General features: G+C 37.6%; 1 protein-coding gene across 2 annotated transcripts in view; it reads left to right on the forward strand.

Annotated features, from left to right (window-relative positions):
• EPHA6 (EPH receptor A6) overlaps positions 1-5823 on the forward strand; it is a 513074-nt gene extending 507251 nt beyond the window's left edge. For both annotated transcript variants that reach the window (XM_055803065.1, XM_055803066.1), the window contains 2 exons: positions 2000-2149; positions 4967-5823. In XM_055803065.1, coding sequence (XP_055659040.1) covers positions 2000-2149; positions 4967-5081 — 265 coding nt within the window. In that variant the 3' untranslated portion in view covers positions 5082-5823. The remainder of the gene's footprint in view (positions 1-1999; positions 2150-4966) is intronic.
• Positions 5824-14840: the final 9017 nt, after the last annotated feature.

Genomic DNA, 14840 nt, shown 5'->3' on the forward strand with positions numbered 1-14840 from the left:
AATTTATTTTCTCTATTCAACAGCCTGTGTCTCCATCTGACAGTGCTCAAGCAATTTCTGAACTGCCTTGGAGTAATTTCCTGCAGAAAGTTGTCTTAGCTTGTTAGATCTTTATTTATCTGCAGAAGAATGACAACAGTGACCAAATAAGAGATTATGTTATTACCATCCTACAAAAAAATTCTTGATGGCATTGCCCAAAGTTTTTTGCATTAATAATATTACAGAAATGAATGCAGTCACAGGAGAAGTAAAGCTCTGGTGGAAGGATTTGTCAATGTTTGTAGGCTTAGTGATCCAAGCTCACCCTGGATACTAGCTGAAATCAGTGAAGGTACAGGTGGCCTCGGTCTCTTCATTAGCTGAAATTCACCTTAAGATAAAGGTGTTTTCATGGAGGCCCTCCGGGTTTATAAGGGGTTCTCAAGACCCACGTGGGTCTTGCTGAGAACCTCAGTGGGTTAAGAGGGGGAGTGTATGTTTTTTTGGGAAGGGCTGAGCAACAAGGCAAAGACTGAGGCTGAATGGAGAGATTACTGGGAAAACCTACAATTAGGGCTACAGCCATTTCATCTACTACAAGTTAGTGGATTTAACGCCCATCCACTAGTTAGTGGCCTCTGTGTGTATTCACATATAAATATAGATATGACTTGCTACTTGTACTTGGGTCACTTTATTTAACATCAGAGTGATGCATTTTTATCTTTTCTTATTTTAAAACATTAGTTAAGATCTAAAAACTTAAGCCTGTTTTCTTGCAGTCAAGCTCTGACCAAGCTTGTCTGCTTGGAAAAGTTTTTCCGTTCATTTGGGAATGCTTGATGCAGTCAATCTGCATGATGACTGTGTACTATTAACTTACGAGGTCAGCAGTTATTCTATGGAATTGTACAATCATGGAATAATTCAGGTTGGAAAGGACCTTGGAAGGTCTTTAACTGTGGTTTCTACTTAATAGTGTTCTCCTGTCTTTCAGTTTTTCTTCCAATCATTTTGATAATAGGAATGACAATCAGTTTGTTTAGTGTATTTGAATATGTGGTGTTGAAACTCAGTATGTTAAGATAATAGGTTGTGTTGCTTTCTACATTACACGTAAGTCATGTTCCATCAGTTAATGTTGGCTGGCTTTTTCTGTCTAAATTTTCATTTTAAATAAATTATATCTTTCTCCTAAAGGCTATCATAAAGCTTTTATAAACAGCAATGTGTTTTTTCTGCATTCTGTTCCTACAGTTTCTCTACACAAAATGTACAAAGTTGTGAGCCCTCACCAGTGTGGTACACTTCAGAAGACTGGAAATATATGCCCCAAAATTGGATTTCTTTTTTTCCCTGCCCATCTTTCAACTTCAGTTGTGATAATATTAGGGAAAAGAACTGAACCAGAAATGTGACTAAATTAGCTCCTTCGGTTTTATTTGCTAGTTTACATAAATCTATGTAAAAGAAAAGATGTAAAATTTTATTCCTTTTGCTTCTTTTAGGGTTATTTTTAGGGTTTGAACATTGTAATCAAAATGTTCCCATTGCATAATGGTATAGCAATAAGGAGCTATTTGTGTTTTTTTTATAAACATTAAAATTATCTTGCAGTGTTTTAATATTTTAAAATTGTATCTCATGTTAAATTTTGTTTGTCCTCTACTTTGACTACTGTATTTACAAATTACTATCATCCTGAATACATAAGATCTGTAAAGAAACACCCTGTGGGAACAAAAATAAGAGCAGTGGGAGATGTCTGCTCCTTGGTTTGTTACTCAGCTGCGGTGCTCAAAACCACGAAGTCTTGTTTAAGTAGTGCAACTTGGCAGACTGACGTGATTTATAAGTTTTACACAATGGGTTAGAGAGATCCTCCGTTAAGATCTGACCTTGCAGCTCAGGTTTCTCTCTCATTCCTTCTGCCTTTTAATAAAAACAATGTCTACCAGAGTAAATTGAGCGTCGTGTTTTGTACTGCTTTGGTAACCTTTGCATTTTGTTTTTGCAGAATGCCAGATTCACCTGGTGAAGTTTCAGAATATCCTTTGTTTGTTTCAGTCAGTGACTGGCTGGACTCCATAAAAATGGGTCAGTATAAAAATAACTTCATGGCAGCAGGTTTCACAACTTTGGATATGGTTTCAAGAATGAATATTGAGTAAGTATGTCATCTATTATCCCTATAGTGACTAATCAATGTGAAATGGCTTCGGTGCTGCAGTGATGTAATTATCATGTTGTATGGAACAGTGCTTTCATTTCCTTTCCTACCTAAGCTAATAAAAGACAAATACTTCTTTTTTTTACCAAAACAACATAGGAAAATGATATGATTAAGAGACCCAGAACTGATAGTTTCATTCTATGACCACACCAAACACTACCAAAGATCAGGCAGTGAGCATCCTTAAATGTTTCTTGAAGAATCAGTTCTGATCTAGATCACTGAGATCAGTGGCAAAAATCTTTTCTTACTTTGCTACGAACATCATCAAGCCAATGTCAGTCCCCAAAAGGAAGTTGTTCCACACCTTGATGCCCTTCTTCAACCACCTCTGATACCACTCTATCATTTTTTAAATTAAAGGCCTGCACCCAGTATGTAACAGTTTGGGAAAACTATGGATATTAATATGGTAGCATAATGACATGATCTGTTTGGTTCTCTGTGCCCTTCCCATGAATTCCTAATCTTTTATTTGATGTTGGGACTGTCTGTATTAATAATGGTAACAGTCAGTCAAGATTCAATCATTTTACATTTTTCTTACTACCCTGAACGATTCAGTCTCACCAACTGACTTTTTCCATGTCTGTTCTCACCTGTTTTCCCAGACCATTTACTGATTTGTTGAACAATAATGTTTGATGTTACCCCAGCATAGGTGCCTGCAGACTTCTATTTGATGATAACATTGTAAAACTTGACAATTTAGTCCTAACCTCTCTTTAAACCCATTATTTAGTCGGGTTTAGTTTAAAGACCTTCTTATGCTATAGCTCCTTATTTTCTTTGTAAAGCTTTGATAAGGAATATAAATCTTTTGGAAATCCACATGGGGTGTATGTATCAAATGAATCGCCTTCATCCATGTGTATGCTAACTCCTCCATCGGAAACAAGTAACTTTATAAAACAGGCTTCTCTTTGCAAAAGCCATGGAGACTCAAGTACATAATTTATCCAAGCATCCAATAAACCTGTACTTTACTGTAGTTTCTATTATGCCCTGCAATGATCTGAGTCACAGATCTGTGGTTCCCCAGGTGTCCCCTGGAAACTTTTTATTTTTGTCCCATATCACTCTCCATGCTTCTGACACCAAAAAAATTGGTGTCACATGGCACACAACTGATAACTTCTTCTCTCACATCTCTGTTAGTAGTTCCACTGTTTCATCCTTAAGCTCTTTTTATACTCTTGGTCTGAAGAGGGGTTGTTGCTTGTTTTTTCAGTTTGTCCTATCACCTCTCCTGCAGTCACTTCAACTTCAGACAGATTCTCTGGCAAGTCCCCCATAAAGGTTCTGGCACGGGAGTCACTTCAATTTGTTCCACAGTGAATGTCAACTCAAGTAACTGGTTTAGTCTTCCAACACTGGCCAGTCTTTCCATGCTCTTTTATACCCAATTCATTATTAGACTCCACAGACACTCTGGCAGGTTTCTTGTACCCAGTGACTTTGCAAAAAGGTGTATTATGAGTTTTATTATTGTGTCCTTTTTCTAGTAGTTCCTGAAGTTCTTTTTTAACCTGTCTCACTGTGCTTTTACAGATAATCTGTCTAAGGTTATTGTCCTTTCTACTTCCTCTCTTTAGATACTACTTCAGCTTTTTGAAAGATTCCTTCTTTCTTCAAATAACCTTTGTTACCCTAGGTCTGCGGCTTCTTTCTGAGCTTTATCCGGCCTTCCTTGATAAGTGCTAAGCATTGTTCTTGCATTTCTAATGCCACTCCTCCCTGCAAAGGTTTATTCTTTTAGCTGACCTTTTTTAGCTTCTAAGATGCTCAATATTTTTTGCATAGTCCCTGCTGACCTTAAGTGTTGTGTATCATCCCCCATGCAGATGTTAAGCCTAAGTACATAATAGTTGCTGCTATCCAGTGCCTCTTCATCTGGGGGATACAGAGGGAGGTATCTTGAACTGCAGATCTGAAAGTCATAAAGGTCATGCCTCATCCTGTGAGCTCCTTTACTAGCTAGATCGTCACACAATTTTTGAGGATATCTAACCAGGCAGTGTCTATGCTACATCCCAGGGTGGGATTTGCACAACTGACAAGGCATATCTGAAGCTTCCTGCCCTCGCCATCTCTGTGATCTGTCTCAGCATCTTGCAGCTGGTGGTGTTTAGAGAACAACTCAAGTAGTAGATTGTGCTGGATGCTGAGGGTGTTGACTTCATTCCTGCCAAACAGTTAAGCTCTGTGGGTGAACCACCCACTCTGGGGTGCAGGTCTAGATGAGATGAAGGGAAACCAGGAGGGAAATCTGGGTCAAGCCGGGTGATTCTCTGCTATTCTGATCTTTAGACCATCTCTCCCTACCATTCCCCAAATCCCCAGAAGCACACCCTCTTTTGTTTCCACCTCAAGACTACAAGAGTGAGTGTATCAGCCCCATTCCTTTGCAAGTGTGAGTGGGAAACATTTGCTACTGACACATTACCAAAAACGGGCCGTTAGAACCCACCTCTCAGATTCTTCCTTGAGACTTGGAAAAATTACTTGACTATTGTTATCAAATAAGATACCAGTTCCCTAACTACAAAATATTTTTTAATTCTTAAATGGCTGTCTTTAAAAATTTGAATCGACAGTTGCAGAAAACTGAAACATTTGCAGCTTTCTTATATGTCCCCGTCAGGAAGATAAACTGTCCTGAAGAAGAGCAATTCATCATATATTTATCCTCTTTTGTGTACAAGGGGCTTTACTATGCTTGCTTCCAAGATGAAACTTTTTATCTTGCAGTGACATTAGAAGAATTGGAGTTGTACTCATTGGACACCAGAGACGAATAGTCAGCAGTTTACAGACTTTGCGGTTACACATGATGCACATACAGGAGAAAGGATTTCATGTATGAAAGTACTAGAATCAACTGTGTTTTGTGCCTCAGCATTTCTAAAATGGAAAAATATTCTCATTCTTCCCTTCTGCTCTTCCCAACTTCAAGAACTGCAGTCTCCTGTTCAGACTTAAAAAGTACTTCTATGTTAATGCTTCCAAACTGGAATTTTTAATCACACTGCATAGCTCCTCCGCCAGTTATCTGCCGATCAAATCCTGTCCTACTGCAAGACTCTTGCTACACATTGATGAATAACTCAGCATGGATGTGTAACTTTGTATAACAGTATTTGGGAAACTTTCATGAACTTACTTGAAAGTAGTAATCTATTTGGCCTGGTGTGGCTTCTTTATCGATGTATTTAGAGTTTGCTGGTAGATCAAAAAGTATTTGACTTCTTTCATGTTCTGTGACCATGTAACTTCCAATACCAAATGTGCAATCAAAAAGAAGTTTGACATAAATATTTATTTTATCTCTTGATTAAATCCAAATGTATGGGTCCTACAGTTATATTACTTTGTAACAGTTTGAATGCTGGTAAGCTGGTGCCTCAAAACATTAGTATTGTTTGCAGAAATGACTGATGATTTTATGTAGTGAGTTTTCAGTATGTGAATAATTGGGAGGATAGTGAGAGAAATCTGTTCAAAATCTTAAGGTCCTTGAGTTTGAGTTACTTTAGCACTCGACACTTTTTATGCTTTAGATTTGAGATTAGGTTGGAAAACTTGTTCATCCTTGGGATTGTTCACCACCCTAGTCCTTGGTTTGGGGTTTTTGGGGTTGTTTTTGGGGGAGGGGGGGTGTTTGTTTGGTTTGGGTTTGGTTTTATTTTTTTGTAGTACTCAGCATTTGCTTCTACTACGTGGCAAATATTCACTGGAAAACTGATTGTAACTTTTCCATAACCACACGTAAAACATGGTTGTCAGCTGTATCATGGCCACATAGACTTCAGAAAGCTTTCTGTTCCAAAAATGCTGGCCTCTGCTGCTTGAACTAAGCATAATTGGGTAGTAGACCTTAGAGGGCCAGCCATCAGTGGGGCGATGTGCTTATTCCCATGGGAGCAGGCTGGCCATATCATCCTCCAGTTGAGTGCAGTGATACAACCACCAACTAATGCTGGAAGTTACATGCTGCGGTATTCAGTTATCTTGTACATAGGCAGAAAAGGAGATGTAGGACAGCAGTGTAATAATATGTTGCCTTGAATCTACTTCTAACTGCTTTTAGGAGTAAAAAGCAGACTGCTGAAATGGAGCTCTGGTTACTACGGGCTAGATCTTCATTTAGTACAGATATCTAAATGACATCAAAGACAATTACCTTTAGAACCCTTCAATAGCCATATTTACATGCAAGAAAATGTCTGCAAAGGCCTAACATAATGTTTGTACCTCTCTAGGACTTACAGCTTTCATGTTTTATTCAGATAACTTACACAGACATGCTGGGCTACATTTCCAAACTTTTGCATGGGATATGCGCTACTGGGAACAGGGGAAAGAGCGCATGTCTGCATGCTTTAGAAGTCACACGCAGATCTACATGCATGTCACATGTAAACAGGGTGCAGATACTTTTGTTGATTTACACATAGTTTGGAGGACGTTTTTGAGTTATGTGGCATTCCAATATACTCGAGCATTACAACTCTTCCATTAAATCGTACGTTTGGGTAATTAGTATAATATATGTGTATATCAAAATGAACTACTTTATGTAATCATAATGATATTTACTGCTTAATTTACACCTTGTAAATCAAAATGTATTTCCTAACTCTTGGGAAAGGCTGCCATTGTATACCAGTGGCAAAGAAAGAAAATCAGAAAACAACTCAGAAAGGATTATGCTTCCAACCAGTTCACAGAGTAGAACACGCTAGGCCTGATTCACTGTTGTCACTTTATGTTGGAATAACTGTGTTAATTTAAGTGAGGTAACAGTAGTGCACTAAGTAAATTTTCCTTTCTTTCATTAAAAAAAAAAAAAAAGACAGATTTAACTGAGGAGCAAGTTTTCTAAAGATCAGGATTCACCAGTGTTCTACAATGCCAATTTGATGAGCTTGTTCAAAGAGGGGCAGTTCCAGTCCTATTCTGGCTACAAAGGTAATTTTGCCAGCATGAAGTAGTCCCGCTGAACAGGATTGTACAAGCACGTGTGTTTTACAGGATCACAGGCCTTTAGAGGGGACAAAAAGCATTTGTTCTTGTTCTGTGACTGTCACTTGAAAAATTCTGCCCGAATTCCACATCTGAATAATTTTTTGGTAAAGGTTCTCTTATGGTCTTTTAAAAAATACTATCATCACAGAGTAATTTAAAAGTTGATTTTCCTTTATCCATTTTGTTATCCATTTTGCCTGTCATTGCTTCCGTGGCCAACAACGTGACATCTGTGGAAGGAGCCTCTCTCACAATTAAATACGTTACTGAGGAGGTATGAGTCTGTTATTTGTTAATGGGGTTTCAAAATTGCTCATAACTAATCCAAACCATGTATGTGCACTTTTAAATTGTACTTTGCAGTTTTTTCATTCCTGGTAGTGAGAACGCAGAGCAGCATGTTTTGTGAACGCAACCTGGATACATCTCATGGAAATTAATTTACAAATTTATCTCACTACTGAAAATATATTTTCAATAGAAAAAATATAATATTAACACATTTATTAATCAGATATATTTTTTATATAAACAAGAGTTTGGGTAACCAGAAAGGAAAGAACAAGGGATTCTTTGGGTGAAAACATTTATGAAAAACATTGTAAATCCAGGATTTTGTGGGTTTATATGGCTTGGGGTTTTGTTGTTGTTGTGGTGCAGTATGACACTTTTATAATAGTTATCTGGATCAGTTTTACATTTTTCCCATTTTGGAAACATTTTATTTGCTTTTGCTCTGATTCCAAGCCTACTCTCAGTTGGTTTATTTTGGGTGGTGTCCTAATTTTTTCATTTAAAAACAAACAAAAAACCAACAGGTGTGACTTTTCAAGTGTGAGCTTAATTCTGTGCAGGCCACAAATGTATATGAGTAACTTTCTTTGTTACAGGGGATACTTTCTTCAGGTGAAAATTAGCTCTATTTGGTTATCCTGCATATTGCAGTGTGCAATTTAGTTTAAGAAATTTAAGCATATCTAGTAGGCTGTTTTTGAGAATCCATCCCACATTGCAGAGTGCTTCATGACTAAAAGTACTCATTGAAAGTTCACAAAATAAAGTGTGCATGATATGCAAGCAAAAAAAAAAAAAAAAAAGGCATCAAAATGTGGATGCAAGGAAATAGTTCTAAGTTATTTACAAGTAATATCCGTGTGTACATTTTTCTCACAGACTTGACTGTCATTAACCTAGAATAAAATCCATCCATCTGTACTTCTACCACTACTTGTGTATCACTTAAGCCTCCAAAACAAAGCTTAGGGGAGGGCCTTGACTGCTGAGCAGGACCAGGTAGCATCTCTTTGGCCAACAAGTGCGCTCCCCAGCTGTCCATCATGTGCCAATCACAGTGCTTCCAAAGTTGACTGACAAGCAACTTGATGTCCATGCAACCAAGTGGGATGGTCATCTAACATGGAAAACATGTCGGTCATCCTTACTCAAGCTATCCCTGCTTGTCAATCAGAGCCCTGGGAACTACTGGGAGGAATTCTTCTCACCTAGTTTCAGAGGTCTGCATTTGAGATAGTCAACCAAGGTTCCCTTTTAATCAATGAAAGGAAGTGGATCCTTGTAGAATGTGAGTCATCTGACAAATGTAATTACTTACTTCTGGATTAGATGAATTGTGCCAAAGAAGCCCATTTCTTTGCATTCAAAGACAGCAAAATGACTAGCTCAAATCCAGGTATCTGCGCTTAGTCAGATGAATCTCATGCACTGATTGTATCTAGTCCTTATGCTGCACCTGTGAAAAAAAGAGAGGATCTTGTCCATAATGCTGGCGTTAAAATTGAACAAATAACAGCAAAAAGTTTAGTAGATTTTGCTCATGAGGTGTTTGCACATTGGACTTACTGAGAAGCAATAGGACTCCATGAGGTGTAAGGAAGAGCACTGAGCTACATAGTTGAAATTTTTCTGAAACAAAAGTTACCCTGCTTGTTTCCTATGAATGTAAATTCAGTGTGTGTCCAATAAAAGCTTAGACACATAGCTATGCTTTAAGACACCAGCCAAGATTTTCTGGCATAAGGCAATCCTTTAATTGCAAATAGTGCACCCAACAATAAATTCAAATAAATCATTTGCTCTGGAAAAGCATTCTGTGTCCAAAATTGCGTTAGGTGGATTATTCTGACATGGAACTGATAGACTGTAGTACTTTGATTTTTCTGTAATTTAAGACTGACTATCCATTTTCCATTTTTTTTATATTATGAGCCTAATACGGGACTCCATTAATTTATTTTTCCATGCAGATTCATACGGGATCCAAAGGTGGGTCATAAGTAACATACAGACACCCTTTATTCAGATGCAGTAGAGATTTACTACATGGACTAGCTGGGACCGTGGAAGTACATAGTAAGACTGTATTAACCACAGCAAATTCCATGTTAGGATGACCCCACGGGACATCAGCCACCAAGGTAAAGCAGCACAGAACATACTTTAACTTGTATTGAAGACCAGTTGCTAAAATTCAGCTAGTTCCATGGCAAACTGAAGTGTGTGTTTAGTTAACTGAGCTGATGGAACGGTTCTATGGGACATGTTCTGGCAGCTGAGAATTTCTCTTATGAGCACAGGGTACCTCTAACTACCCCATAATGAGCTCAGTCTCTCTTGGAATATGTCCTGCAGAGAGTGGAAAGGAGGACTCACTTCTAATCCAGTCCAACACATCTTTTAGAGTAACAAAAGTCAGAGACATAATAAAAAGTCTGTTTTCCATTGCAACTTCTAGGAAATGTATTAAAAATAGAGGTATTTCACTTATGGCATTTGCACATGATTGAAAAGCACTGTATTCTGTTAAGCAGTTTTCTTCCAGAATAGTCTTGTTTACCAACTGTAGTTGATCATTCCTGAATAAATGGCAAAGATAATAATCTTTTTTTTTTTTTCTTCTTATAATGGTACTGTTATTATTATTTTGAGAGTGAGGGGAAGATCTGTTGGGCTGGGCTAACAGTAGGACAGTAGTCTTGAAATCTCCTGGAGAGACAAATGAATCAGCACTGAAAAGGAAAAAAAATCCCTAAAGCCTACAATATGGTGAAGAAGGAACAGCTATCCATATTGTACTAAGGAGCTCTAATGTAAAACAAGAGAGTTAGATAAGACAGTTGCATGCACTTACAGCTCACAAATATTTTCTACCATCATATACTGTAATTAGTAGTGCACGCTGCCTATCCAGTGCTATGGTTGTATATAGTTCCTCAGATTATAGACCAGAATATGTTGAGCACATTATGGATACAAAATATTTGTCTATATGTACATAAAGAATTGTAAATATGATGTATATCATAATGTCTGAGATTTTTCAAACCTACAGAATTAATTACCTAACTGTCAATAATGCTAATGGGGTTGATCCACTCCATTGGCTTTTAAAATTTTTAACGGCATGTACTGTATGTGTAAAGGACTTCCCAAACTTCCTTGACTTGTTATCTGGAAATGGACAGCCTCTCTTTTCCTCCACAGGCAGACAAAACCATTTTCAAACTGGCTTACACAAAACTGCATGGTCAGCTGGTGCTGACCCTTCTACCACCACCACACCAAACCCCTTTCTATTGATTCGCTTCTTTACAACTAGTTACTCCAGAAATCGTCAGTGATCATAAGGGAGAAGCAAGGTGCCCGTGAGCCAGCATATCTAGTAAGATGTAGTCTGTGCTATAAAAAGTTTGAGTCCCTCTGCTGAAGTCTCCAAGATGTTTAAACAGTATATAAACTATTTTATTTTAAATAGCCATTTATAGACACTTAAGAGGTTAAAATGAGACAAATTTTCAAGGCGCTCTGAGTAAGGATATGCCAGCGTATAGTATAAAAAGATATGCTATATTTTAGAGAGGAAAACCAACAAAAATGGTTGATGACAAAGCATGAGGTTAAAAAATGGATTAGAGTTCAAATATATTTCCATATTTTATACATTAAATAATACAATGCCATTCAGTGAAACCTATTTATGTATATGTTTCTTTAAATATCCTACATAAGTATCTCTTATCTTTCTTTCCTGCAAGAGATTTCCCAAGTACATCTCTCTTCCAGAAAGGTTTAGTATATTATCTGATCTTTCATACCTGTTTACTTAAACTGGAATAAAAAATGCCAAGTCATGACACTAAAGATATGGGAAAAAAATATTAAAAAGATCAGTCTCAAAATCATTTGAACTTTTCACACCTACTTAGTTCTTGGTCAAAATTTGACCTATGTCTAAGAATCTGAACACTTTGACTAGGCTACACACGTGTCCATAATTATGCAATGTGTCACGCTTAGAAACTCCTGAATCTGTAAACAGTTACGTCTTTGCAGCTTAATTCATATAAGGAGGCTGATTAGAAATGGGACTATTTACCTGAGCAGAGTTAGGCATAAAGCACTTGCAAATCCAAGTCCTTATAAAATATTTGTAAGACAGCATGAGATAACATATTTTATCATTTCTTTAACTTCACTACCACATGTGGTTTCCTTGCGGGGTCCGGTATATTCATTGCCATTATCACAAAACCTCCTGCACATATTGTTCTTGATATGTGAGGAGATACTGCTGACTTTTTTCATTTGGGAAATACTACATGTTTGGGGCAATACTCATTTCTAACATGCACATCAGCAAGCTGATTACAAATTTGTGAATAAACCATAATATTATACTAATACTTCTCATTATTGACAATTCAGTGAAGAACTGGTAAGCAGCATCACGTATGTTGAGTGGTAGATAAGCCAAACCCCTGGGACTGAAAATTCACAAATGAGAGAGAAATCTGGCTCTTTGTATTCTGAACTCTGTGATGCCTGGGGGCTTGGTTGTATAGAAAGTAACCTTGAATCTAGAATCTGGAAAATCAAATTTGGGGAAAATCTGCACTGGAATCCAAATATTCATTTCTGGTTGTGAATGATGAAAAGGTGCCCACTGAAACAGTCTAGGGAGCATTTTTATAGTATCATCACTGCATAATGCTCTGATGTACAGCAGTGATAAGAAAAAATCTATTTGTTCACTTTCCAGGGTCCAGCCTATGACAAAAAAAACCCAGGTGCAATTATCAGAGAACCATAGAATGGTTTGGGTTGGAAGGGACCTTAACAATCATGTTGTTCCAGCCCCCTGCCATGGAGAGGGACACCTTCCACTAGACCAGGTTGCTCAAATTATCATGATTTACACTAGACCCTCCCGTAGACACAATTCTGTAACTGAAGATTGCTTGGTCTCCTTGTTGCATACTAGGTTTTTTTCAGAGGAACCTAAATAAACAGTAAAGAGTAGAGCTTTCCAGTTAAGAGTGGCTTACAAACTGAATTTTCAGGTTTCTGTCATTCAGATTGATTTCTACTTGAGAACGAATGAGAAGCAAAAAGGAAAAGCAAAACAGGATTCTTTTTTTTTAGGAAGCTGAGTGCTTTAAGCTGAATAACTTACCATCACAGTCCCTTTATGTACAATAGTATTAGCTGAAAAAGACAAAGTGCAGCCAATGTTTCAAATCTGTAGATTATTTTAGCTACTAAATGCCAATGTCACAAGTTCCATTTTTGTCTTGGGAAGGTTCTGCTCTAAAAAACCTGATACTTCCAAATCCTGCTGAAAGTGTTAGTAAACTACTTGATGGAATAATTCCTGGGACAGTGATGTAACTGTGAGAAATTAAATGCTTTGGTGTCAATAGGCATGGTCTTGCTGTGACCAGATTTCATGAGAGTTTATTACTGACTTCAGCGGCAGTGGGATGAAGCCCTACATTATACATACTGTATGTAGGATTCAGCTCTCCAACCAGATTCTCCCTTCCTGCATCCCACTACTGATTGGCTGATTTGTTGGTAGAGAACCAGCACTTACTAGGATGCATGCTGCCTTGTCATTCGAGTGTATCGCTACAACCTTTTGCTTTTAATTTCTCTGGGTGGACATGTAGGTTGGTCCTTCAGGGCATGATCCAAAGTCAGTTAAGTTCTTAAGAAGATGACAATAGACTGAAACAGATTTTGGATCAAAGGTTTCTGTAGATTTGCATGGAATGGATGGCCTCATTTAACATGGGAGAAGAGAGTGCACTGAGCATGAAAGACAAGGCTACTACCTCAGGAATGTGGTAAAATAGATTATGGTTACCTTCAACATGACAGAGCTGAACGGCAAAGTTGCTGCACTGTTGTTTAATCTGGAATGGGCTTCCATCTCTGAGTTTGGAATAAGTATTTAAAATGACCTCCACATCTAACAGAGTATCTAACACAAATGTTTTAGGTGTGGGGTTTTTTTTTCTCTAGAAACTTCCCCAAACTCATTAATTTAAATTCAGGATAAAACCACCATCCCCATCAAACAAACAAAACTTACCAAAAAATAGTATTTGTCCATCTTTTTGCTTTCCTAAACTTATAACATTATGCAATATGATCTCCCCTTCATAACAGCAGTACTAGCTGCTCGTTTGCCTGTTTGAACAAGCTGTTTCATACTTCCAGTCTGTTGCAGTGTAAGTTTTGAGATTTGCCACTTAATGAAAGGCACAGCAGCAAATAACATAACTAATGCCCTCCTAGTGGTTCTGTTTATTGGAATCTTTCATTAACTCCCTATCTCAAGAAAGCTGTCCTACTCTTAAGATTCCAAACACGTAAACACGTAACCATTTTAAAGCTTATGGCCATGACTCCCTATCTGCCTCTCCACAAGAAACGGTTAGCTTTGAATTGGCAGCGTAACATCTTTAATACCATTTCTTTTGCAGCAATTTCTTCTCCCAACTTTTTACATAAGGTAGAGAGAGCTGTTTCAGATTAAAAGTGGGAAAAGTTTTTTTCTTGGTTAACTCTGGTGAAGGAACTGGATTCAGACAGTACTTCAGTATATGTCGCTCTTACCTAGAGCCTTGCATCTGCTTCTGATGAGGCCAATGTCAAAATTCTCTGCTGGTATCAGTTATGTCATGCGCGGTGATGCTGTAACTGAAACCCGGAGACTAACCAAAAGGGCTTGTTCTTGTTTGGTGCGGTATAACTCCTGTTGACTTCGGTAACAACGGCAGGTACTCTGCACTTCTCAGGATTGCATCTGCAGTTTAACAAGGAAATTAAAAAATCATGTGAATCCATATTTACTCAAAGGCAATGGTTTATTTTCTAGCAAAGCAACCTTTACTGATCAAGCTGGAATTAATTGTCTTGATTTTGTCATCATGTAAAAAAAAACAACAACACTTCGACTTACAGAAAAAATACAAGAAAAATATTTGACTACCTTCCAAAAACTAGCTTTGATTTACTCTTGGAAGATAACATGGTTGGTATGTTTTCTCAGGATAGCCTCTATCTATTTCTGTGTGTTGGTTTTAAACGTATCTGAATTAAAAGGGGTTTTAATCTCTGTCTCTTCTGTGAAATTAGATTGTACACAACTAAATATGACTGCTCTTCATAGTTTGCTGTTCTAGCATAGCCATAAAATGTATCAATGTATGTGTATATATGAATAACTATTTGATGCCAGACACTTTAGATTATATATTTAACCAGCCATGTCAAAACTTTAAAGGTAGATGGC

Source organism: Falco peregrinus, chromosome 4 (genome assembly GCF_023634155.1).
Source record: "Falco peregrinus isolate bFalPer1 chromosome 4, bFalPer1.pri, whole genome shotgun sequence".
Taxonomy (NCBI): domain Eukaryota; kingdom Metazoa; phylum Chordata; class Aves; order Falconiformes; family Falconidae; genus Falco; species Falco peregrinus.